The sequence below is a fragment of the Meleagris gallopavo genome, chromosome 9, assembly GCF_000146605.3.
Source record: "Meleagris gallopavo isolate NT-WF06-2002-E0010 breed Aviagen turkey brand Nicholas breeding stock chromosome 9, Turkey_5.1, whole genome shotgun sequence".
In the NCBI taxonomy this organism is placed as follows: domain Eukaryota; kingdom Metazoa; phylum Chordata; class Aves; order Galliformes; family Phasianidae; genus Meleagris; species Meleagris gallopavo.
Genome location: NC_015019.2, coordinates 703270 through 725760, shown reverse-complemented (window position 1 = coordinate 725760; position 22491 = coordinate 703270). Strand labels below are relative to the sequence as shown.

The 22491-nt window shown below is 57.5% G+C and overlaps 2 protein-coding genes across 4 annotated transcripts in view; both read left to right on the top strand.

Annotated features, from left to right (window-relative positions):
• Nucleotides 1-1747: 1747 nt before the first annotated feature.
• NLGN3 (neuroligin 3) lies at nt 1748-20328 on the top strand. 3 transcript variants are annotated; one of them, XM_010714990.3, is made up of 7 exons: nt 1748-3705; nt 4983-5042; nt 9848-9907; nt 12081-12230; nt 13616-13801; nt 16897-17686; nt 18039-20328. In XM_010714990.3, the coding sequence occupies exons 1-7, from the start codon at nt 3228-3230 to the stop codon at nt 18874-18876; spliced, it is 2562 nt and encodes an 853-aa protein (XP_010713292.1). In that variant the 5' UTR covers nt 1748-3227; the 3' UTR covers nt 18877-20328. The 3 variants fall into 3 exon arrangements, with proteins under 3 accessions (XP_010713292.1, XP_010713294.1, XP_010713296.1); XM_010714992.3 differs by lacking the exon at nt 4983-5042 and having other exon boundaries at nt 1751-3705; XM_010714994.3 differs by lacking the exons at nt 4983-5042; nt 9848-9907 and having other exon boundaries at nt 1756-3705.
• A 1564-nt stretch (nt 20329-21892) lies between these two features.
• MED12 (mediator complex subunit 12) overlaps nt 21893-22491 on the top strand; it is a 35184-nt gene continuing 34585 nt past the window's right edge. Inside the window, exon 1 of the mRNA XM_010714987.3 lies at nt 21893-22077. Coding sequence (XP_010713289.3) covers nt 21893-22077 — 185 coding nt within the window. The remainder of the gene's footprint in view (nt 22078-22491) is intronic.

The following is a 22491-nucleotide window of genomic DNA, read 5'->3' as shown; positions in this document are numbered from 1 at the left end:
TTCCTACTGGCAGCCTCGACCACTCACGGGAGCAGCAGGAGAAGCCTTGGGCAGCTCTCCCTGGGGATGCTTAGCTCCCACATCTCATGGGATGCAATGAACCTTCCTCAGACGGAATGTCTCAGCTCAGATCTCTGTTACTGCACGTGCTTGGGAAGGCTGGTGAAGTTCCACTGAGCAGAGTGGAGGCGGCCATGTGGGGCTCCTGCATCCAACAGCACTGCTGGCGGCTGAGCCCTCGGTGGAAAGGGCTGAGCTCTGGTGTTCATGGCAGTCTGTCAATATTAAATTAAGGCTGAATTCCCATCCTAAATGTTATGTTAACACGAAGTTACAGCGGAGAGCGCAGAGCGCAGAACAGCAATATGAGGGTAAGATGTGTTCCGGGGGTATTGTAATCATCCCAAATGAGGCATTTGAAACCCAGGGAGTTCCAGATTTAGGGTTTGCATCATTTCTGTTTTTGTAATTGAAAAACAATCCAAACATAGGAAGGCTTAGGAGCGTGTGGCTGAGACTGTTTGGGTGCCTTTATTCTGCGCTGTGGGGACATGGGCAGATGGAGGAAAAAGGTCTTTAAAAAATCATGGAGCCAAATCTGGAATTACAAATGTTAAAATAGAGTGATCTGGATTTTATTGTTAGTGTGTTGTGGCTCTCCAAGGTAACATTAGGGTTGTTGGGTCTTGACTGTGCATTTCTGTATCAGGACATGTTTGGCTATTGCTAATGCAACTCACCTCTAATGCTTCACAAAGCTCATAATTTGAGACAATTGCAAATCCTGGAGCATAATTTTATTTGTGTTATGGATGTGTACTTGGAACTTTAATTCTGTCATAACAGACTTTTTTCCCTGTTTTTTTTTTAAGAGCTGTTAAAGGAGCCATGAGTGAGGATTAGAATATCGTAATAGCCAAACTCCAAAGGGCTGTAGGAAGAAGCATGTTTGGGTTATGGACTCTTTGTCATGGTGACCCATGGATCCACAAGGGTGGGAAGTGGGTGGTGAATTTAGCCCTGATTTTACAATACCTGGTGCTGTGAGAACCCTCAGCTGAGACTTCTGGGAGAAGCGGTGCCCAAAGCAATGCATGGCCATGGCTCTGGCAGAGCATGGAGCCAGGAAAGCCCCAGGGCTGTGGTGTGTGTGCTCCTACAGAGTGAGAGCGATGGCTGGGCAGCGAAATGGCTCTGCTGGGAGTTGCTATCGAAGCTGCCTGTAGCTTCCAGGCTTTCCAATGAGATATGACAGTCATTAATAATTTGGCTTCATCCTAACATGTGTCATCCAAAGGAACCTGGGTAGATGATGTAGGCTGGATATGTTGCTTTCCAGCAGTGCCGTACACAGCAGTGGGGTCTGAAGCAGCTCCAGAGCCCACACAAGAACGCAGCGACTGCAGCGTGCTGTGGGGGCCCAGTCTCATTGCACCCTGCAATGCTGCAAGGCAGAGTTCAGTGTTGTGCTGAAGCATTGCAGAGAATGTTGGATGAATGATGGCTTTTTTCTGGAGCTGGGGCAGTGACGGCAGCGCTGGCAGTGGTTCAGTAACAGAAGTGCTCGGGGTGTCAGAACACCTCGCCTCCCTCCCTGTATGCTTCTTTTGCTTCTGTGTTGTGTTTCATAGGCTTTGGCACCTGTTTTGGTGATAGAACACCAATGTAGGTCTTCTGCCCAGGTCTTGGTGTTGCAGTGGGTGCAGCCACTCCCTGCTGCTGAACCCCCCTCCCACCCCCCCCATCTGGAACTGCTGCTGTCTGCAGGCTGTGGAGCACGTCTGCTTTCCCAGCCTTGCTGCTCAGGCGGAGTGGATGCAGCAGCATGATTTTCTGGGTTGAGTGTTTCTTATTATGCCTGTCAGACACTGATTTCTGAGCCTGTTGTGTTCCCTGGGCATACCAGGAGGGCAGGCACAGCACAGGCCCATTTCCTTAATGACCGGCAGTGAATTGCCTGCACATGTGCAGTGCAGATTTGAGACGCCCTCCGTGTATTTTTTTTTCTCTGCGGATTTTCCCCGTTGGATGAGGTGTTCTCCATTTGTGGAGTCCCTGCCCAGCTGAGCCTTTAACAGAGCGTCTTCCTTCCATCTGCACACAGCCCTTATTTTGTGCTCCAATTATTCCAAGGCAGCTCCACTCCCCTCCGAGCTTTGGAGAGATTTACCAGGTGGGCACCTGAGGATGTTCTGGGGCAAAATGGAGGTGCCCTGTCACTGCTGCCATCCCTGTCAGGGTAAGGAGATGTGGCTGAGATAAGGCCAGCAGCCTCTGCTCCCCTCCCCGAGCAGTGCCCTCAGCAGTGCACATGCACCCGGTGAGGCCAGGATGTGGCCTCTCACCAATGCTGGGAGCTCATGGGTGAATGTGGCCTCGGTGTGCACATCAAGGGAGCTGGGGGGAGGCGGGGAGGCCCTTACATAAGCCCTGCATGCAGCAGGAGGAGCGGGGAGGGGAAGGGCAGTGCGCTGAGAATCCAGGCAGCCTCCGGCGAGGGCTCCCCAGGAGCAGCTCTGTGCTGACACACGGCCGTCAGTCCCTGGCCTTGGCCATCCACCCATTATCCGTGTCCCCCACCGCCCTGCCTGGGGTGACGTGGAAGGGCTGCAGGACTGAAGCAGTGGCATGGAGGGGATGTGGCCCTGGGGCACTCTGGCTGTCACTGTCTTGCTCACCCTGCACTTTGCACTGTGGTGCTGGGAAATCCCTTGGTGGCATGGATGGATTCCATATGTGCAGATGGGTGTTGTCTGTGTTTCTGCACATGCTTGGGGCATATTGGCAGCTCTGTCTCCCGGAGCACCTTGGATGTTCCCCTGTATCTCAGCCATGGTTCTCACCTGGAGAGGTAAGCGCTGGCTCCTTCCCTAAAGCAGGACAGGGGCTTCTGAGCAGGGGATTAGTTTGTGCCCAGGTAAGATTGGGTGCCCACAGCTCTACCACCCTTTCCAAGATGTCTGCTGTTAATTCCCTCCATCTCTCCACAGCATCAGCAATCCCTGCCAAGTTGGGCCATTTGAAGGGGGACCGCAGCAGGCAGCTTGCAGGCTCTGAGAAGCAGTGACAAGTCTCTCTGGGTCAACATCCCTGAGTCGCTGGGTTCTCCTGCCCCAAGGATTTGGCTGTTCCTTCTGGACAAACCGGAGGCTTGCTGTCATGGGGATGCATTGAACCCTCACCCCAGGAGCTTCAGGCCTGGATGTTGGTGCTGCTCCTCCCGGACGATGTGGCTGATACTCTGGAGAAGCCCTCTCTTGCCCCCTGTTCTCCAAGTGCCTGAGCTGGTGGCCGGCTGGGACCTGCGTCTTGCCCTCTGGGTCCTGAGCTTCGCCTCGGTGGTTGTGCGCATGGAGGGCCAAGTCTACTCTCCCACTGTCAACACTCACTATGGGAAGCTACGGGGGGTGCGTGTGCCACTACCCAGTGAGATTTTGGGACCTGTGGATCAGTACCTGGGGGTGCCTTACGCTGCCCCCCCAGTTGGGGAGAAGCGGTTCATGCCTCCAGAGCCACCTCCCTCCTGGTCAGGCATCAGGAACGCTACCCACTTCTCGCCAGTCTGCCCCCAGAACATCCACAACGCCGTCCCTGAGATCATGCTGCCCATCTGGTTTACCTCCAACTTGGATATTGTGGCCACCTACATCCAGGACCCCAATGAGGACTGTCTGTACCTCAACATCTACATCCCCACGGAGGATGGTGAGTCCCCGGTGGGGCATCTGCAGGAGCGAGCGCTCTGGGAGGGTAAGGGGGGCTGTCCTGCCCCTATCCCTGCCCAGCAGCGGTTGGTCTCACTTGGGTGTTGTGTTTGAAGCATGTGGTTGTGGACTCTGCAGCATGCTGTCTGTTCGTGGAAAGCTTCCTCTGGCCACTCAGCTTGCCCTCAGCTGCCATCTTTGTTTCGCGTGCTCTTGCCCCTCCACGCCTCTCGGTTTCCCCTTCTTTCTTCCTCCACCTCCATGGCATTGTCACGGGTTCCTTTCTTGTGTTGCTAAATCTGAATCAGACTCTCTGACCGCAGATCCACAGAGCGACAAGCTGGTTTGTGCTCCCCAGGCGCCGAGTGCCAGGTTCTGTCTTGAGTTGGTTCGGGTTTGTCCTTCCTTCCTTTTCCCACCCCCAGGTCCATGTGCTAGCCGTGGCCACGGGCTGTGGCCGCTGCTGGGAGGAACACTCTGCCTCTCGTGGGGCTGGGCTGCTCATGCCAAGAAGGGAACACAGAGCCCTTTTTGGTGGCACAGGAGCCCTTTCTGGGGGATTCTGGTGCAGGCAGGAGGCTGGGGTACATTGCAAAGTAGCTGCGGCCTAGTGTGTCATGGCTAGGCCTAGTGCAATATGCTGCAGCCTAGCACAGTGTGCTGCGGCCTAGTGCAGTGTGCTGAGGCCTAGTGCCGCGGCCTAGTGCAGTGTGCCGCGGCCTAGTGCAGTGTGCCGAGGCCTAGTGCAGTGTGCCGAGGCCTAGTGCAGTGTGCTGAGGCCTAGTGCAGTGTGCTGAGGCCTGGCACAGGGTGCCACAGCCTAGAGCAGGCCTGGTCCGCGGTGGTGAGGCGGAGCAGCAGGGTGCCACAGCCTAGAGCAGGCCTGGTCCGCGGTGGTGAGGCGGAGCAGCACTGGCTGCCTCCTGTCTAACCTTTTCCTTCACAGGACATCCCACCTGAACCGTAAGTAGAGGGCAGAGGAGGCAATACTCTGCCCATGCGCCTGCCATAGCCTCACCACCGCGGGAGCCCCAGGGTGAGCAGGGCAGGACGCACACAGCAGGCCCTGTCTCACCCGCTCCACTCCTCCATCCCGGGGGGGTCTCAGCTGCACCTTCCCAGCATGGCAGGCCCAGAGTTTTCCTCCCACAGCGCCGCTCCCCACCCACCTCCTGCGGTCCCCGGGGCGGCGGGGGGTGGCAGCGTGGTTGTGATTGCATGCCCACTCCCAGCCGGTGGAGCCTCCTGTTATTTTGTAGTCTTTTATTCATTTTACAGTAAAACGGATTTCCAAGGAATGCACCCGAAAGCCCAACAAGAAAATATGTAGGAAAGGAGGTATGTAGCAAGCCGACCGGCAGAGAGGCACAGAGAGGAAAGAGAGAGAGAGTGAGAGAGTGCAAGGGTGCCTGTCGGTTTTCTCTGGCCCCGCGGCGTGCTCCTCTCTGTGCTGCAGCTGCCCACGGGCCCCTAGCAGCCCTGCCTGCTGCCGCCCGCTTCCCACTTGCCTCCACCCTGGGCTGCAGATGGGCTCGGGGTCAGGGCAGAGCAGGATGCTCCTGTTGCTCCAGGCCTTTCAGAACAGCTGAGCCCATGCTCCCGAGGCTTCTGGGCATGAAGAGCTCCTGAAGAGACCTTTCCCCTTGGGGCTGGAGGGGCTGTGCCTCTCACCTCTTTGCCCAGAGGAGGCAAGTGCTTTCCTCCCATCCCCAGATTCTGACCCACTCAGGGGAGCATCTGAGTTTAGAAGGAGATCGAGCTCTTCTCTCTGTTGCATGCATGGTCAGCAGCAGCCAGAGCTCTGCCGTTAGAGGATCACTCCTCACCTAACCCAGGTAATGGCTGCCATGTTCTTCCCCAGTCTCTTCTCTGCCCTTGGCTGTGCTGATGGGACTACATACATGCCTACATACATACATACATGCATACGTGCACACGCTCACAGACAGGACTGTGCAAGCTCAGGATCTGCTCTCCACCCCCTCACATTGCACTCTTCCTGAGCTGCAGCCTCCTGGAGGTGGCAGAGCATTTCCAGAGCAGACACAGCTCTGCTTTGTCTCACCGCTGTCTCTAGGGCCATGCAGGGCTCCTCCTGCTGCACTGCAGCTTGGGTCCCTGGAATGATCTAGGTCGATCCCCCATGCCATGGGCTGAGGAGTGGAGACCTGCAAATCTGATCCTCCCAGTCTGCCTCCGCAGGGTGTTCCCTTGGTCCCACTGCCCATCCTGCACAAGCAGGCAGAGCCCAGGCTGCTCCCTGCATCACTCCATCCTTCCTGCTGCCCTGAGATGCTCATCGCCAGGCCAACCAGCTCTTCTGAAAGGTGCAGGAGGGAGTGTCCTGCCAGGCTGGAGCTGCCCTTCCTACCTCCCCACTGCCATCCTGGGTGTCCTACACAGCGGGTCCTCCGCTCCCAGTGCTTTTCTCTTCATGACCCCATGTTTGGTGGGTCTGGCACAGCTGGGCTCAGAGGTCTGGGGAGCTCTTTCCTTCCAGCGACTATTTTTTTTCCTTCCCCCTCTGAGTTCTGTCGTTTGGTTTCTTTGCGTTGCTTTTCCTGTTGCTGTCCTGGCTATTCACACGCCATCTCTCTGAGTGCCAAGGCTGCCTCTGAAAGGGCTGGCGCATTAAGGAGTCTCTGCACGCCGCCTCCGGCGCAGGCTGTGCCAGCGACACCGAGCTACTTCAAAGTGCTTCCTTCCCTGGCCCCTCTGGGGCTGGAGTCCCCATGGGAGCTCCTGAGGGCCTGAGTTAAGGCAGGAGAAGGGGTGGCACAAGACACGATGAAGCACCTCAGGCAGCTTCTCCTCCTGGTTTTGCCCTGCAGCAGCTCTGCTCGATGGCACTTCCTTTGCAGTCTCTATGTGGATGCGTTTGGTGGTCCAACTGCAGGTCCCCGTGTGGAAGAGGCTCTCGGGGAGCTGGCAGGGATGTGCCTCCTGCCCCGCTGACTCATGGACGGGCAGAGCCAGCGATTTGGGCATCCAGGCGTGACACACAGAGGATTAAAGCACCCAGACGCTGCTGCTGCCCTTCAGCTCCGGCCACTGCACTGGTGTCTGTTGACTCGAATTAATTGAATAACTTGTGAAGAGGCACTGAGGATTCCCCCCCCCCCCCAGATTTCCCCCCCCTTCTCTTTAGCTCTGAATGTCCTGGGTATGTAGTGCTTAGGGCGAGGATAACATATCCGCAGTGCTTGTTTGTTCAGACTTGGTGCCATTTGAACATTGACTTGTTCAGGAATACTCCTGATTATTATTTCTAAGGCCGTTTTGTGTGTGTGACTGGTCAATAAGCTCTCCTCTCACAGAGCAGGAGGCCATGTGGTATGTCGGTGGTTTGAAATGCCTCAGCTCCCACCTTGCCATTGCTGTCATTTCATAGCAGCCAAAGGGCTGAGAATTTGTTAGCATTTATCCCTGCCTCCGCAGGACAAAAAATGTCCCTGTCTCCCATTTGGGTGCATATTGGTCCCTCTCTTGGGCAGGGCAGCAGTGCCTTGGGAATAATTAGCGGTGCTCTGTGCAGAGGATCTGCCAGCGCCTAGCTCAGCTGCTGTTCGTGTTCTGCTGTGAAAATGGAGCTCTGCCCACCAGAGGAGCGTGTACGTGCACACAGCGTATGGTCTATGGATGCCTCTCCAGCGTGGCTGGGGACTCACTGCCACCTCTGTGCCCTGCTACTTCAGAGTGCGATGCTCAGAAGTGAGACTCACCATTTGTGCCAGCCCAGGTGGTTTTGTGGAGCTCCTGGAGGATGGAAATGGCTCCTCCGCATTGCTCAGGGGCAGGGAGGGATGGGGCAGCATGGAGGAAAGGCTCCTGCTTGGCCACTGGATGCAGCTCCTGCTCCTCTCTTATCCGCACCGTGCTGAGCACGATGGCTGCAAGGAGCTGAGATCCCTGCCCTCTTTATCACTGTTTGCACTGCCATCAGCACTATTGCAACAGTTTGCTTAAGATAGTATAAATCTGGTGCCGATGCTCCTGTTTAAGGAAAACTGATTTTATTTTTTTTACTAAACTTGAGCTTAAATCTTCCTAGGGACTTCAGATAAGAGCATACATCCTTCCTATCAGCCTGAACAGTGTCACTTCACAGTCAGCTTTCAGTTAAACAGTGTAACAGGCACTCACACGAGGTGAGCAGAATGAATTTTTGATGGGCGAGGAGAGCAGGAACCACAAGAGCTTTGTTTTTTTTCCAGTAACAAGAAGCTTAAACCAAGGCAGGCCCCTGGGAGCAGCCAGAATGGCAGCACTGGGCTGGGGGCTGCAGCCTACAGCAATGCAAAGAACATCTCACAGCAGTGGCCTTGAGTGCAGCAACAAGAGACACAGGGAGGTGACAGAGCAAAGTGCAAGAAAGGCGTGGAAGCACTTAATCTGTAATTTCTCTTATGAGCTGTGGAGCAATGGTGGGTAGTTGCAGAGGTGAGTGACAGAGCTGGACTTGTTACAGCTGTGTTATCAGCTGCTGGCAGAAAGGCTGCTTGGCTGCAGAAACTGCTGCTGGCAGGAGCAGGACCCCAAAAACGCTGCCATCCTGGCACCGTGCTGCCAGTGGGGATGGTTCTGAGTTTGCACTCACCTCACAGAGATCCCATCTCTTCTCAGTGTCCCCAAGTGCATCACTTTCGCCCCATTTCCCATTGTTGCTTTCCATTGTTCTCTGAAGTTGCCTCCTCCTTACGAGGCTCAGGTTCTTTCAGCCTTATTATCCCTGCCTTCACCTATCCCCAGGCTGCCAGGGCAGCTGCCCTCATCCAGATCCATCGCCATGCAGTACTCCCATCAGAGAGTGCCCACTGCCCTCCCACAGCTCGGAAGCACAGGACAGATGAAGGATTGCTGCCTGTAGCATTCATTAGAGAAAATCCTTCTCTCTGTGCATTATCAGGGAGGCAGGAGCAGTGCTGCACAGGTTCATTGCTTAAGTGCTTTCTGGGCTTGCAGCTCTCTAACAAAGATGCACTCGGTCAAGCCTGAAGCTTCCACTCCAGCTCCTGCCTGCAGTCAGGCTGGGGGCTGTGTGTGTGTAGGGGGTACAGCAGGACAGGGGCATTGAGGCTGTGTGGGCTGAGACTGGAGGAGGCAGGAGTGCCGGGTTAGAAGGAGAACTTGCAGAACAAGTGCCTCTGGAGATGTCCCTGCCCTGGGGCACGCTGCTCTGCCTGACCCGTGCCCAGTATTTGTCATGCCTCTCCTTAACCTCCTCCCCAGACCGTCTTTCACTGTTCTTCTGCCCTTTCTGCCAGAAAACTTTTCTTTACTGTCTGCCTTGTGTGGCTCCGCCAGCCACTGCCCAGTGGAGCAGAAGTCTCTCTCTGTGTCACTGCTGAGGCTTGCCCTCCCTGGGGAGGCTGCAAGCACAGCTCCCTGCTGTCAGCATTTGGATGGCCTCGTCTTCCTCAAACTTTGCTCTCCTGATGGATTTCCCAGACATGTGGTCCTTGCTCCTCTGTCCAGAAGGTCATGGCACGGAGCACTGTGCTCCCCTCTTGTACCCCAAGTTTGTGCTCTGAGCAAGATGAGGCTGCTCTCCCCAGTCAGGCTTTTGGGTTCTCTCTACAACAAAAGGATTTTGCACTTCCCCTGATGGAGCTGCCCCATGGGCAAGTCAGGCAGAGCTGGGCAGATAGGATCAGGGCTCTGGGACTGTGCTGGTACCCAGCGCAACCCACAGAGGCATTTAGGACATTACAGAGACAGATGTTTTTTGCAGCACGGGGAAGCTCCCGTCACAAGCCGGCAGTTTTCAGCACAGGGCGATGGGCAGGACTGTGGGGTGACCTGACTCTTCGGCTGTGCTGGTGGCAGATGAGGACACTGCTTTGGGATGCTCCCAGCCCCTGCACCCCGGGAAGGAGCTGGGAAGGGCCCGGGGAGCAGCAGCACAGCACCGTGGCACTGGGGCAGCCTTGTCCCCACCATGCCGTGGCTCTGGGAGAGGTGCAGTGTGAGTAGCCAGCAGTGCTGTGGGGCGCAAGCCTGGCCCCACCAGCTCTGCTATCATGCTATTTTTGAATTCTCTTTTGTGTTTTGTTTTTTCTTTGTTTGTTTTTTTGTTGTTGTTGTTTGTTTGTTTCTTTCCTTTTTCTTTTCTTTTTTTCTGTCTCCTCGTGTTTGGTCCCTAGGAGCCAGCGCTAAGAAACAGGGAGAGGACTTAGCGGATAATGACGGGGATGAAGACGAAGGTATTTCTGTGCTCGAGGCTGCCACTGCATGACACGCAAAGCAACTCCGTATGCCCGCCATCCGCTGCCATCCCCAGGGAGCCCCGTGTGTGTCTGTCTCAGCGCTGGGCAGCTGCGCGGGGCGGGGGGCAGGGGGGCCGGCTGTGCAGGGCTCAGCCCCATCCTCTCCTCCTGGGGAAGCTTGTGGGGTCGTGCTGCAGGAGAAGTTTGCTGGCTGCCCCGCTCCGCTCGAGCGAGGGCTGGGAGGAAGCATGGCAGCTTGGGAGCAGAGGAGCCCTCGGGCACCTGGGCCCATTTCACCCCGAGCCCGGTCATATTCCACCTCCAGCCTCATCCCTCCAGACTTAGCGATGCACGACGGGAGCCTGAACTCTCCCCTCCCACTTGCTTCCAGTATGGGACAGAAGCATGGACACCCGTGCTACCAATCTGTGCCCGGTCCCAGCTGGATGTGCTGCACCCATTTTTTTCTTAATGCAAGGTGTTGCTTGTGCCACTGCATCTGTGCCAGATGAGGTAGAGTGAGTGCAATGTCAAACGGGTGTGTTTCATTGCCACCAGGTTAAGAAAGCTGCAGAACAGGCGGTTTTTGGTAACGAGGAGCTGCTCGGCCGCAGGGTTGGACTTGGTCTGTTTTGTTGCAGAGATGTGAGGAGGAGGTCAGACAGGACGCAGCTGTAACACAGTGAGGGCACTGCGACCTCGTGGGCTGTGGAGTGCTGGGGCAGCCCAGAGCCCATCCTGGCAGATGGCATTTGGGTTCTGGGAAGCAGATGAAAAGCCAGTTCATTGGCAGCAGCAAAACCTGTTGTTTTCTCCTAGTAACCTGTGCCCCAGGATCTCTTGTACCAGGGCGTAAACTGGCATCCATCCTAAATGATCTGACTGCGGAAAATCCCTGCATGCTGAATTATGCCACAAAGATTAGGAGCCATTTTTTCCCTGCTCTGCCTCTGCGTTTTAATGCTGTTCTGATACAGGGATGGCCCTTCGTGTTTTGGTGGTGACATATAGCAGTGGGGAGAGGACAGAGCTGCAAGAATGAGTGCTGGAGCTCTTGGGGTTTCACCCAGGAGGAGGTTTTCCTGGCAGAGCACTGCAGGGTGGCCGCCACGGTGGGGTGTGCAGGGAGGTGGGGATGGAGCTGTGGTCGGAGCAGTGAAGAGGGTAAGAGCTGTGCCTGGTGCCAGCCGGTACCCACCAGTGCACAGCCAGCACTGGGTACAGGTGAGCACAAAGGAGAGCAAAGTCCATGAGTGCTGGAGAGGGCTGGGCATGCAGGAGCTGACACTGCCACTTCGATTTGTGCAGCTGCTTCCATGCAATGTGGGTGAGATGTTCCACAGGCCCAGCATGGATACAGATGTCCCCAGGACAAGGATAGTGAGGAAAGAGAGACAGCATGGCTGCTCCTCAACCCTAGGCTCCTCTGGTGCTCTTTCCCCGGTCTTCAGGTCCCATTCCTCATCCTCACTCCATGCCTCATGACCTGTCCTCGCCCAGCCTCGGCGCTCACCTCCCCGACACGCACACATGCACGCACTGTCTGCTCATCGCCATGTCTGTGTCCGGGCACTGGGGTGCCATGGGTTCACATCCAGGCAGCCGGCAGATTTCTGCCTCCCTGGGCAATTGGGAAGGTGGGGAAGCGGGTGAGTGAGAGGTGGGAGCACCCACCAGTGCCCCCCCGCCCTCCAGGTCCTGCACACCCCATCCCTGCCCCTCTTCAATGCCAGCTGCCAGCACTCCCGGAGCTGAGGGCTTGGGGCCACGGGGACACAGGGAAGAAGTCCATGAGCACCCCCAGTCTGTTGGTGCCCTACAGCCACTGCCACCACGGAGGTGCCAGCTCCTGCCTGTTGCCAAAGCCCGGCTCCAGGGAAGAGCAGCTGGGTGCAGCCGGTGCCTCTCCTGCACGCATTGAGACTCTGGGCAGCTCCTGCCCAGGGGACAGCAGTGCTGGGATGGTGACAGTGGCTGCCTACCACGGGGGGGCTGGCAGGGTTTGAGGGGCTGGCAGGACTGTGCTATGGCTTTGGGCTCTGGGTTTGGCTGCTGCAGCCCCCTCCCTGGTCCTGGCAGCTGGCATTGCCCTCCTCTCTCTGTGGTCTGCCTCTTGGCAGGGTGCTGCGATCGCCAGCGTGGTCCCGTGTTTAACCTCCTCTCCTTCCAGACATCCGGGACAGCGGGGCCAAGCCGGTGATGGTGTACATCCATGGCGGCTCATACATGGAGGGCACAGGGAACATGATCGACGGCAGCGTCCTGGCCAGCTACGGGAACGTGATTGTCATCACACTCAACTACCGCGTCGGAGTGCTCGGTATGGGCTGTGCTATGGGACGGGGAACAGGGAGAGGTGGCCAAGTGCCACGTGGCGGTGCCCACAGCAGTGTGGTCAAGTTCCTGGCGCCGGCCACCCAGGCTTTTTTACTCAACCTGGCTCAGCTGAAAGCAAATATTGGTCTGTGGCTAAATAAATAATAAATGTGTTTACGCAGCATCACCTCCTGAGAGTGCTCACAGCTCTGAGCTGCCAGAGGGTGCTGCCTCACCGCCCCGTGGATGCCATCAGAGCCAACAGCAGTGCCTGTGCTCCAGCAGCCTGTGCCCAAGGCTAGGACAGGTCCAGGAGCTCCCCTTACCCTACATGGACAATGCACAAGCCCAGACGCATCCCCTGGAGAAGGAAACAGGAGGGCTATAAGATTGGTTTTGCTCTCTCTGTGGTTTCCTGTGAGATGCACAGAACCGTGCTCAGCCCTCCAAGGGCTTTGCCAGGGAAGAGTCCATCCAAGCCACCCTGCAGGCTCTGCTGCTCACACTCAGCTGGGTCAGGGGCTCAGTGTCACACACCTGGGCACCACATCCCTCCGACAGCTCCTGTGCCCAACCTCCTCTTGGGGATGACAGTCACAGATCAGCAGCCTTGCTTGGATTTACCTGATAGAAAATAAGCTTTTCTGTAAAAACAAACATACTCGAGACCTTTTGATATTAAAAGTCAGGCCTTTCAGATTGATAATGCAAATTTAAGAGATCTGAAATACAATCTGAAATCTGACTTAAAAGGTGCCATTGGCATCTCCACTGAAGTGCTGCAGTGTGCCGACAGGTGCACCCAGGTGCCGGAGCAGCACCACTCCCTGCTGCCAGGTTACTCTCAGAGCCATGCCTTTAGCTTCCTGCTTTGAGTCAAGGCAAACAAAACACTGATAGCTTATCTTGGGTGTTACCTTTACTATTGAAAGCATTTCTCAGCATCTTCCTCACTGAAAATTTTTGCATTTTAAGCTGCAGTCAGTTCCTTTCTGCCCAGCCCACCTCCTTACATTTATAGTGCCTCCTCCAGACCACGCTATTCCATGGGAAGCATTAGCTGTGCATGCACACTGCTCCCTGGTGCTCTCAGCTTTCCTTGGAGCATTCCTTGGAGATGTCCTGGTCTGTTGTTAGTGTGGCTGGTGGTCGGGGAAGGGCAGAACTCTTGCCCATCACCCTATCTCTGCCTGGAGTGCCTCCATCTCACCCCTCAGCCCCTCACCCACATGTGAGCAGCACAATAATATCCCCACTCCAACCACAGCAGCCATAGAACCCTACTGGTCATGGTGGGACGGGATCCCATAGGCTCTCCCCCAGGCTCAGGAAAGGGTGGGAGGTCGACCTGCTTCCCCCATCGCTAATAGGGCTCTGCTTCACTCTCAGGGTTCCTGAGCACAGGGGACCAGGCTGCCAAGGGCAACTATGGGCTGCTGGACCAGATCCAGGCGCTGCGTTGGGTCAGTGAGAACATTGCCTTCTTCGGCGGCGATCCTTTGCGCATCACTGTCTTCGGTTCTGGCATCGGCGCCTCCTGTGTCAGCCTGCTCACCCTCTCCCACCACTCAGAAGGTAGGTGCCAGGGGTGCCAAGGAATTCATGCTGGAGTAGAGGCAAAGGTGGGTGTGAGCCTGCAGAGGGAATGAGGCCCCATGGTACTGGAGCGGAGGTCTGGGTGTGCTGAAATTTGCACAACGCAGATGGAGGTGATGGGGTTGATATCACATTGTAAATACAGTGGAGTGTTTGCTCTAGATAAAGAAAGGAATTGTTTATGCTACAAGATTGTGCTGGTGTAAGAGCAAATGCGTATAGAACACCTGTGAATAAATTTACATTGAAAACTGGAAAAAAGATTTTCAGCCAGCTGAGAAGAGTTGTTCTGCCTTTAACTTCCTAAAGAAAATGGTACGAGGAAAACCTGAACTGAGTGTGGTCCACAGCACCAGACTGCCAGGGAGTAGTTCTATGGGTCACATACAATAGTTAACCTCATGTAGTACCACATCCCTGTGGGCACAGGACACCTGGGGCAGTGGGCAACACTGCTCCTCAGAAACGTGGGCAGGCACAACAAAATGACACCTCACACTGAAGAGCTGCAGCCCTGCTAGAGAGCCTGGGAACAGTGCACAAAGAAAAGAAACTTTCAGAAAGTCAGCATGTGGCAGAGGAGCTGATCAGCCTTCCCTCCAGGGAGGACGAAGGACTGCTACGGGGTATCTGCACCAGAGAGTCAGCAGTGCCGTCTGTTTTGTGGCATTTGGTTTGAAGGGTGCCACGTCCAGCACATGGCAAAGATGGGCTTGCAAAGAGGTGAAAGATTTGGAAACAAGAAAAAAGGTGAAGCTGCAGTGGCCCAGGACAAGTCTGGTCTGAGTAAACTGCTTTCCCTGCTGCCCCAGGATCTCAGGACATTTGTGATCAGTGCATGCTCCTCCATGAGTGCCCAGTGCCCAAAGTCAGTGCCTCTGCTCTGCACAGTGCTCCATCCTCCTGCTGACCCTGAGCAGGATGCTGCTGGAGATGTCACCCCATCTTCTTCAGGTCACTTGTGCAAACATGACTGGATATTAGGAGGAGACACTTTCTATGGTAAAACCAGGAAATGCTTTGCATGTGTGGTCTGGGAAATCTGGTGTTGTGTGTTGAAGGAACAAGGGCAGATCTCTGCAGATTCCTGAGCAGCAGGATGGGCTCCACCTCCATGCAGGGGACACTGTGGCTCAAGGACTCATGTGTGGCCATGCTGTCCCCATGGATGAGTACCTGGGGCTCCACAAGCCCTTCTGCACATGAATGGGTACATGGGGCAGTGAATACACCAGTCTTTTGCAGCCTGAAAGCTCCTACACAGAGAGAAGAGTTTTCTCTGACCAAACTGAGTTGGAGATGCAGCTGGCAGCATGGAGAGAGGCTGGTGGATTGGGGAACCCAGCAATTACTTCCCCAGAACAACTGCAGCTGCTTGCTGGCTTTCCCTCCATGGTTGAAGAGCCCAGCACAGCACTTTCTGGGTGACACCAGGCTTTCTGCCACTAAACCCTGTGTCTGCATGCTGTGTCCTTTGCATCACATTGGTGCTGGGCACCTGGCTCCCTCACCGCCTTGGCTATGAACACAGCGAGGAGGGAGGGGAGATGCTGATGCTGCAGCCAGCACTGCATCAGAACAAATGGACACAGAACGCTCTCATCCAGCCCCGCTCCAGGGCACCCATCTCCCCAGGGCCATCCCTGCAGCTCAGCAGGGAAGCCACACTGAGACTCAGCCTGGAGACCAGGCGGGTTTGTTTTTATCGGATCAAAATAAAACACGTAGTGATCAAGAGCTATTAATGAAGCAGCTAATTTGTGCCTGCTCTGCCAGGCGCGGCGAGAGGCAAACATGGGAGGCTGGTGCTGCGCACGCTGCGTCTGGCTGCCAGGAGGACCCGCAGCTCCCCTGCCAGCCCTGTTGCTTGCTAGCAGGTGGATTCCCTGCCAAGAAGCAAAGTGCTGCTTCTCTCCTCCAACAAAGGTGTGTGGGGGGGTCTGTCATCTTGGTGGGAAACGGCCAGTGCCCAGTGGGCAGCACACTGATGGCAGGGTCAATAGCTGCTGCTGTAGGGAGTGTCTGTAAGGAGGATCCTCATCTTGGAGGCACCCAGCGTAGCTCAGGGAACCCTCAGATCAGCTGCTCGATGGTGGATGATGGTGAAGAGCATGCAAGCCCACAGTCAGACTCAGGCTTGTAGGCTGGGCACTGCTTTCTAGGGCACTGGGAGGTGACAAACAGAGCTTGTGACTTCTCTTTGTCCCAGCGCATGGGACTGTACGTCAGGTACTTGGCAGAGCAAGGGCTGTGCGTGCAGACAGCTATGGGCACTGTGGCTGGTAGCCAGGATCCTCCCAGCACTGCTGCTGCAGGAAGGAACATGCTCCCTGCAAAGCTGTGTGGGTCCAGGTGTGCAGCCGGGTCTCCTGCAGCACTCTGAGCTCAGCCATGCCCCGTGCCACGCACCACACATGAAATGGGAATCGCAGCCATTGAGTGCCAGGGTTCAGCAAGGCACAGGGGTGCAAGAGAGGGCTGGCCGGAGAGCAGAGACCACGGGGTGCACCCCAAGCTCGGCCGCCTTGCACCGCCCCGGAGGCTCCGCTTCCTCGCAGCCCTTTGTATTCCGAGCACAAGCGCCATTGACATGGGGCTGGAGCCCAGCCACACATTCCTCCGCCTGGGCCAGGGCCTTTGTGGCCCCGCTTTCCAGGGCGAAAGTCCACTCCCTCTGTGTTCCCAGTGGCAGAAAGGCCCTCTTTGTGCATCTGGCAGCGTGCTCCCGCGGGGCCGGATTGGCACCAAGCAGACCCAGCTGGGCAGGAAGTGGCAGGGAGGGGGGTGAGGGGGACCCTGACAAAGCAGCGGGTGGGACATGCAGGGTTAAGTGTCCCCGAGCAGGGATTAACCCTCCCGCTGCTGCTGCGTGGTCCCACCCAGGCTGGAGGATGGCGGCAGCATGTGATGGCGGAGATGGAGCATGATGTTCAGCAAGCCATGACTGTGACACAGCCTTGAATGGCCCTATGAGATGCTGGGACATCCCCATGAGATTCCTGCCGTGGGAGCACAGCACCCCATTGCAGCCTCGGGGTGTTGGAGCATCTCTGAACTCCTTGCTTCTCTTGCAGGTCTCTTCCAGAGAGCCATCATCCAGAGTGGCTCTGCGCTCTCCAGCTGGGCGGTGAACTACCAGCCTGTCAAGTACACCAGCATGCTGGCAGACAAGGTGGGCTGCAACGTGCTGGACACGGTGGACATGGTGGACTGCCTGCGGCAGAAGAGTGCCAAGGAGTTGGTGGAACAAGACATCCAGCCGGCCCGCTACCACGTGGCCTTTGGGCCGGTCATTGATGGGGATGTGATCCCAGATGACCCAGAGATCCTAATGGAGCAGGGCGAGTTCCTCAATTACGACATCATGCTGGGTGTCAACCAAGGCGAGGGGCTGAAGTTCGTGGAGGGCGTGGTGGATCCCGAGGATGGCGTTTCGGGCAGCGACTTTGACTACTCAGTCTCCAACTTTGTAGACAATCTGTATGGCTACCCCGAGGGCAAGGACACCCTGCGAGAAACCATCAAGTTCATGTACACAGACTGGGCCGACAGGGACAACCCCGAGACTCGCCGCAAGACCCTGGTGGCCCTCTTCACCGACCACCAATGGGTGGAGCCATCAGTGGTGACAGCTGACCTGCACGCCCGCTACGGGTCCCCAACCTACTTCTACGCCTTCTACCACCACTGCCAGAGCCTGATGAAGCCCGCGTGGTCCGACGCGGCCCACGGGGATGAGGTGCCTTACGTGTTTGGGATCCCCATGATCGGCCCCACAGACCTCTTTCCCTGCAACTTCTCTAAGAACGATGTCATGCTCAGTGCTGTGGTGATGACCTACTGGACCAACTTTGCCAAGACAGGGTGAGCAAGGAGGGTGGGGAGCAGTCTGCACTTGAGTGAGGGGTGGTAGGGTGGCACTGAGTCCCATATACCTGGAGATCCATGGGCCTGGCTCCTCATGCTCCTGCCTTGGGCAAGGCAATTGTGACCTGGCATGGCTGTAGCCAGCATCAGCCCAGGACAGGGCTCCAGCCACAGCTGAGGGCAGGGGTGTGGGAGCAACTTGGTCATGGTTATCATGGGTGAGGCTCAACTCAGGGTTTGGGATGCTGCCCATCTGTGCCTCCCTTTGTTTATCCGGAGGTAGATCGCTCTTTCACCTCGCCTTTCTGGCTCTGCCCGGTGCTAGCTCTGTTTTGTCTGTGTCTCGCAGGGACCCCAACAAGCCCGTCCCACAGGACACCAAGTTCATCCACACCAAGGCCAACAGGTTTGAGGAGGTGGCCTGGTCCAAGTACAACCCCCGCGACCAGCTGTACCTGCACATCGGGCTGAAGCCGCGGGTGCGCGACCACTACCGAGCCACCAAGGTGGCTTTCTGGAAGCACCTGGTCCCCCACCTGTACAACCTGCACGACATGTTCCACTACACCTCCACCACCACCAAAGTGCCACCACCCGACACCACGCAGAACTCCCACATCACCCGCCGGCCCAACGGCAAGATCTGGACCACCAAGCGCCCCGCCATCTCACCCGCCTACAACAGCGAGAACGGGAAGGAGAAGTGGAGCCCGGAGCAGGAGGCGGGCACCCTGCTCGAGAGCCCCCGCGACTACTCCACCGAGCTGAGTGTCACCATCGCCGTGGGCGCCTCGCTCCTCTTCCTCAACGTCTTGGCCTTCGCCGCCCTCTACTACCGCAAGGACAAGCGGCGGCAGGACACACACCGGCAGCCCAGCCCGCAGCGCGGTGCCGCCAACGACATTGCCCACGCGCCCGACGAGGAGATGCCATCCCTGCAGGCCGGCCAGGCGCACCACGAGTGCGAGGCCGTGCCGCCCCATGACACCCTGCGCCTCGCCGCCCTGCCCGACTACACGCTGACGCTGCGCCGCTCCCCGGATGACATCCCGCTCATGACGCCCAACACCATCACCATGATCCCCAACTCGCTGGTGGGGCTGCAGACCCTGCACCCCTACAACACTTTCGCCGCCGGTTTCAACAGCACGGGGCTCCCGCACTCACACTCCACCACCAGGGTATAGCTGCCCGCAGCCGGCGCACACCCACGCACGCACGCACACGCACTCGGCAGACACTGGCAGAGGGACCGGCGGGAGCCCCACCAGGACGGATAGACAGACGGACGGGTGGCACACACGGACGGTGTGACACCAAGCCCAAACCTGTGGGCGCTGCGCACCGCCGGCCGCCCCGCTTCCCTCGGCGCTTTCTTTCATTCCTTTCTAACTTTGAGAAGTGCTTCAACTCTCCGGCTCCCGGCAGGAGGGCCCCACTGGTGCACCGGGGCTGTGCCCCCCGATGGGGACACGGCATCACCCGCGCCCACCGAGCACGTTGAGACGGGCGAGCAGCGATGCTGGGTATCCCTCTTGGAGGAGGTTTGGCATCCAGAGCGCCGTGGATAAGGCTCCGTCACTGTGCCATGGTGCTAAGGGCAGAGGCAGCAGGCAGGGACCCGGCCTCGCGCTGGGTGCGGGCGCTGGGAGCCGGGGGGCCGCCCCGCGATGGAGACGTGGCACCTCTGCCCCCTCTTTGCGCTGCAGAGAATCTCTTTTGTGTCAGTCGTTTCTCTTTGCAGAGACGTTTTTTAAAGCAGATCTTTAGTTCTTTACACACTAACGGAGTCGCCGCGTTTTGTCCTTTGTAAAGATTTTAAACCAAGTGTTCTTGATATAAAATAAAAAGCCAGTTAGAAGAACCCCAGCGTGTGTGCGCGGTGCCGGCCCTGACGCGGCCCCACGGCCCCAGTACCCGTGCACGGGGCCAGTGGGCACCAGGCACCAGGCAGGGCCCTGCCTGCCGCGCTGCAAGGCCGCGCTCTTTTGTATTTTTGATATTCTCCCTCCTCTGTCACCTGTGCCCACGGATATCAGCCAAAAAGCCCGCTCCAGGGCCCGGCCACAGGCACCCCACAGCCCCTCAGCCCCATCCCAGCCCCCAGTCCAGTGCCACTCTCAGCCCTCTGCGGAGTCACCCAATGGGGTTGGATGCGCGCTGCCAAAGCGCAGCCACCCACAGCCACCCCTCCCTGCTCCCCACCTCGCCACCACCCCACGCCAGGGTGTACCACTGGGGACAGGGCACCTGCCCTAGGGCTGGGGCACCCGCAGAGCCGGCGATAGCTGCAGGTAGTGGGGAGCTTAGGGCTGGATGTGGGGAAGGAGCTACCCGGGAGCAGTGAGGGCAGGGGTTGGCTTAGCCCCCAGCGTGGTCACCCTGAGCACAGGAGGGGACGGGTCCTGTGTCCCCACAGGGATGCCACCCTCAGCCCCGGTCCGGCTGGCAGACGCTGCCCGCACTGGCAGCCGTGACGCATCGGTGCCGGGTGACCCCACACAGCCCCACATGGCCCCACACAGCCTTGGTTTGGGGTGAGGGTGCTGGTTGGAGAATGTATTTATACCCTGTCACCCGCTCAGAGTAACAAATTCCAAATAAAACAGAAGTGATATTTTTAATAGTGGTGTGTCTTGCCTCTCCTTAAAACGTGCAGGGGATAGACCACAGGGTTGCCCCAACCTGGGGGTCCCTACGGTCCCGGCACCCACCTGGGCAGGGGTGTCACCTGTCCCCAGCACTGCTGACACTGGGGGCACGGTGGGGTCCCCGCATGTCCCAGTCCATCTGGTTCCCTGTGGCATTGATGTCTTGTGCAGGACCTCGTCCACTCCATAGGTGTCCCACAGTGTCCCCTCCCGCCCTGCCCAGCCCCGCTCCCCTCCCCCTGCTTGCCGATCAGAAATCTGCTAGTTTCATTGCTTTTTAATGTAATTTCCACTGGAGTTGCCATGGCAACCAGGCATGGGGGCCTGAATCGCCTCCAGGCAGCGCAGAAGAAGAGCTGGGCCAAGGGCTGGGGCTGGGGAGGACCAGGGGGAGGCAGGCGGTGCTGCATGGGTGCTGCTTTGGGAAGTCCTCGTCCTGCAACCAGCACGAGGTAGAGGCACCCAGGGGCAGGTGACACTTTGCCATGGGGTTGATGGAGGGATGCTCCACTGGTATCCTTCCCCACCCCAAATCCTGACCCTTCAGCCCCTACTCAGCACTGCCCCGATCTCAGTGCCCTCTGCTCAGACCCACCCAGCTCTCCCATCAGATGCTGCCTTCAGCGCCAGCTGCAGGAGAACTGGGATGGATGGAAACCTTGGAAACCCACATTGGTCCACGGGGGACGGGTTGCCATGGCGATGCCATCGCTCTGCAGCACAGCTCCGGCACAGCCTGCTCACTGCAGTGCAGGCAGTGGGGCCGGCGCTGCCCAGGGGATGGCAGCCCACCCAAAGACTCCAAGGACACCACCAGCTGCCCGCCCTGCAATCCCCTCCATGGGATGGGGAGGTGGGTTCCTGCCCCACAGCAGGAGCTCCCCCTGTCCTTCTGTGCCCCATTCCTTGCTGTACCCATGTACCATCACGGCCACCCCAGCAGGACCCCGGGTGCAAGCTGGTGACTGGCAACACGCTGCTATTAAGATCCTGCTTCTGCCATCCTCCCCAGCCTGCTGCCATCTGCTCTGGGTGTCCCTACCATCAGCGGAGAGCGGACACCACATTCCTGAAAGCACACGTGGTCAACATCTGTGCGAGGACACGGGATATCCCCAGCTCCGGGGATGTGGTTGGAGCTGCATGCAAAGAGAAGCAGAAATAAACTGAACTGCAATGGCAGCGTGGCATGGAGAGGGCACGAGAGGCCACTGTGTGTCCGTGATGCTCCAGGAGCCACCGCCTGTGGGAGCACGGCAGCATTGCCGTGTCCTGGTCTTGGTTCATGTCCTGGTCTGTGTCCTGGTCCTTGTCCAGGTCCCCGCCCCCCCAGCTTAGGGCCCAGCCACACAGCACAGCCATTGCTCCATGAGCACTGTGCTCCCCTGACCTCGCTCTGCAGCACAAAGCATTTCTGTGCTGTCTGCGCCCTTCCCGGCAGAGCAGACTCCACTGAGGGGGATCTGCCTCTCCTGCCTCAGGAGCCCATGATGCCATCACTTCAGCTCTGACAGCACCTCCCGGCACCGCTGTGCGTCGATGATGGTTGGACATGAATTCCCTCTGTGACACTCTGACCCCACGGCCACAGCACTGCGTCAGTCCAGTCCTGCAGCCGGATGCCATCCCAACACAACGCCTCTCCCGTACCCACAGCCTCACACATCACCACCGTGCTGCCAACCTCCGGATTGGCGTCACCACCCGTGAGCCCACGTCTGCTCCCAGCGGCCAAGGGCCAGTCCTGCCCTCGGAGCACAGCCTGTCCCTGCACGAGGGCTTTGCACAATGTTTTTGCTGCTGTACAAAGGGCAGCAGCTGTTGATGGCACCAACACATCCCCACTTGACGCACTCTGTCCTGGGGTCACTGCTCGCAGTTCTTCACCCCCACCCCCACCTCCAGCTCCATCCCCATTCCCATCTTCATCTTCATCCCCATCTCATCCCCATTCCTACTCTAATCCTCACCTCATGCCTCCCCATACCCATCCCATCCTCATCACTATTCTAATCCTCACCTCATTCAATTCCATCCCCATCCCATTCCATTCCCAACCCCATCCACATCCTCGTTCCCATCCTCACCCTCATTCCCATTCCTGTCTCCATCCCTACCTCCCCCACCTCCCACCCCCCCTATCCCCATCCC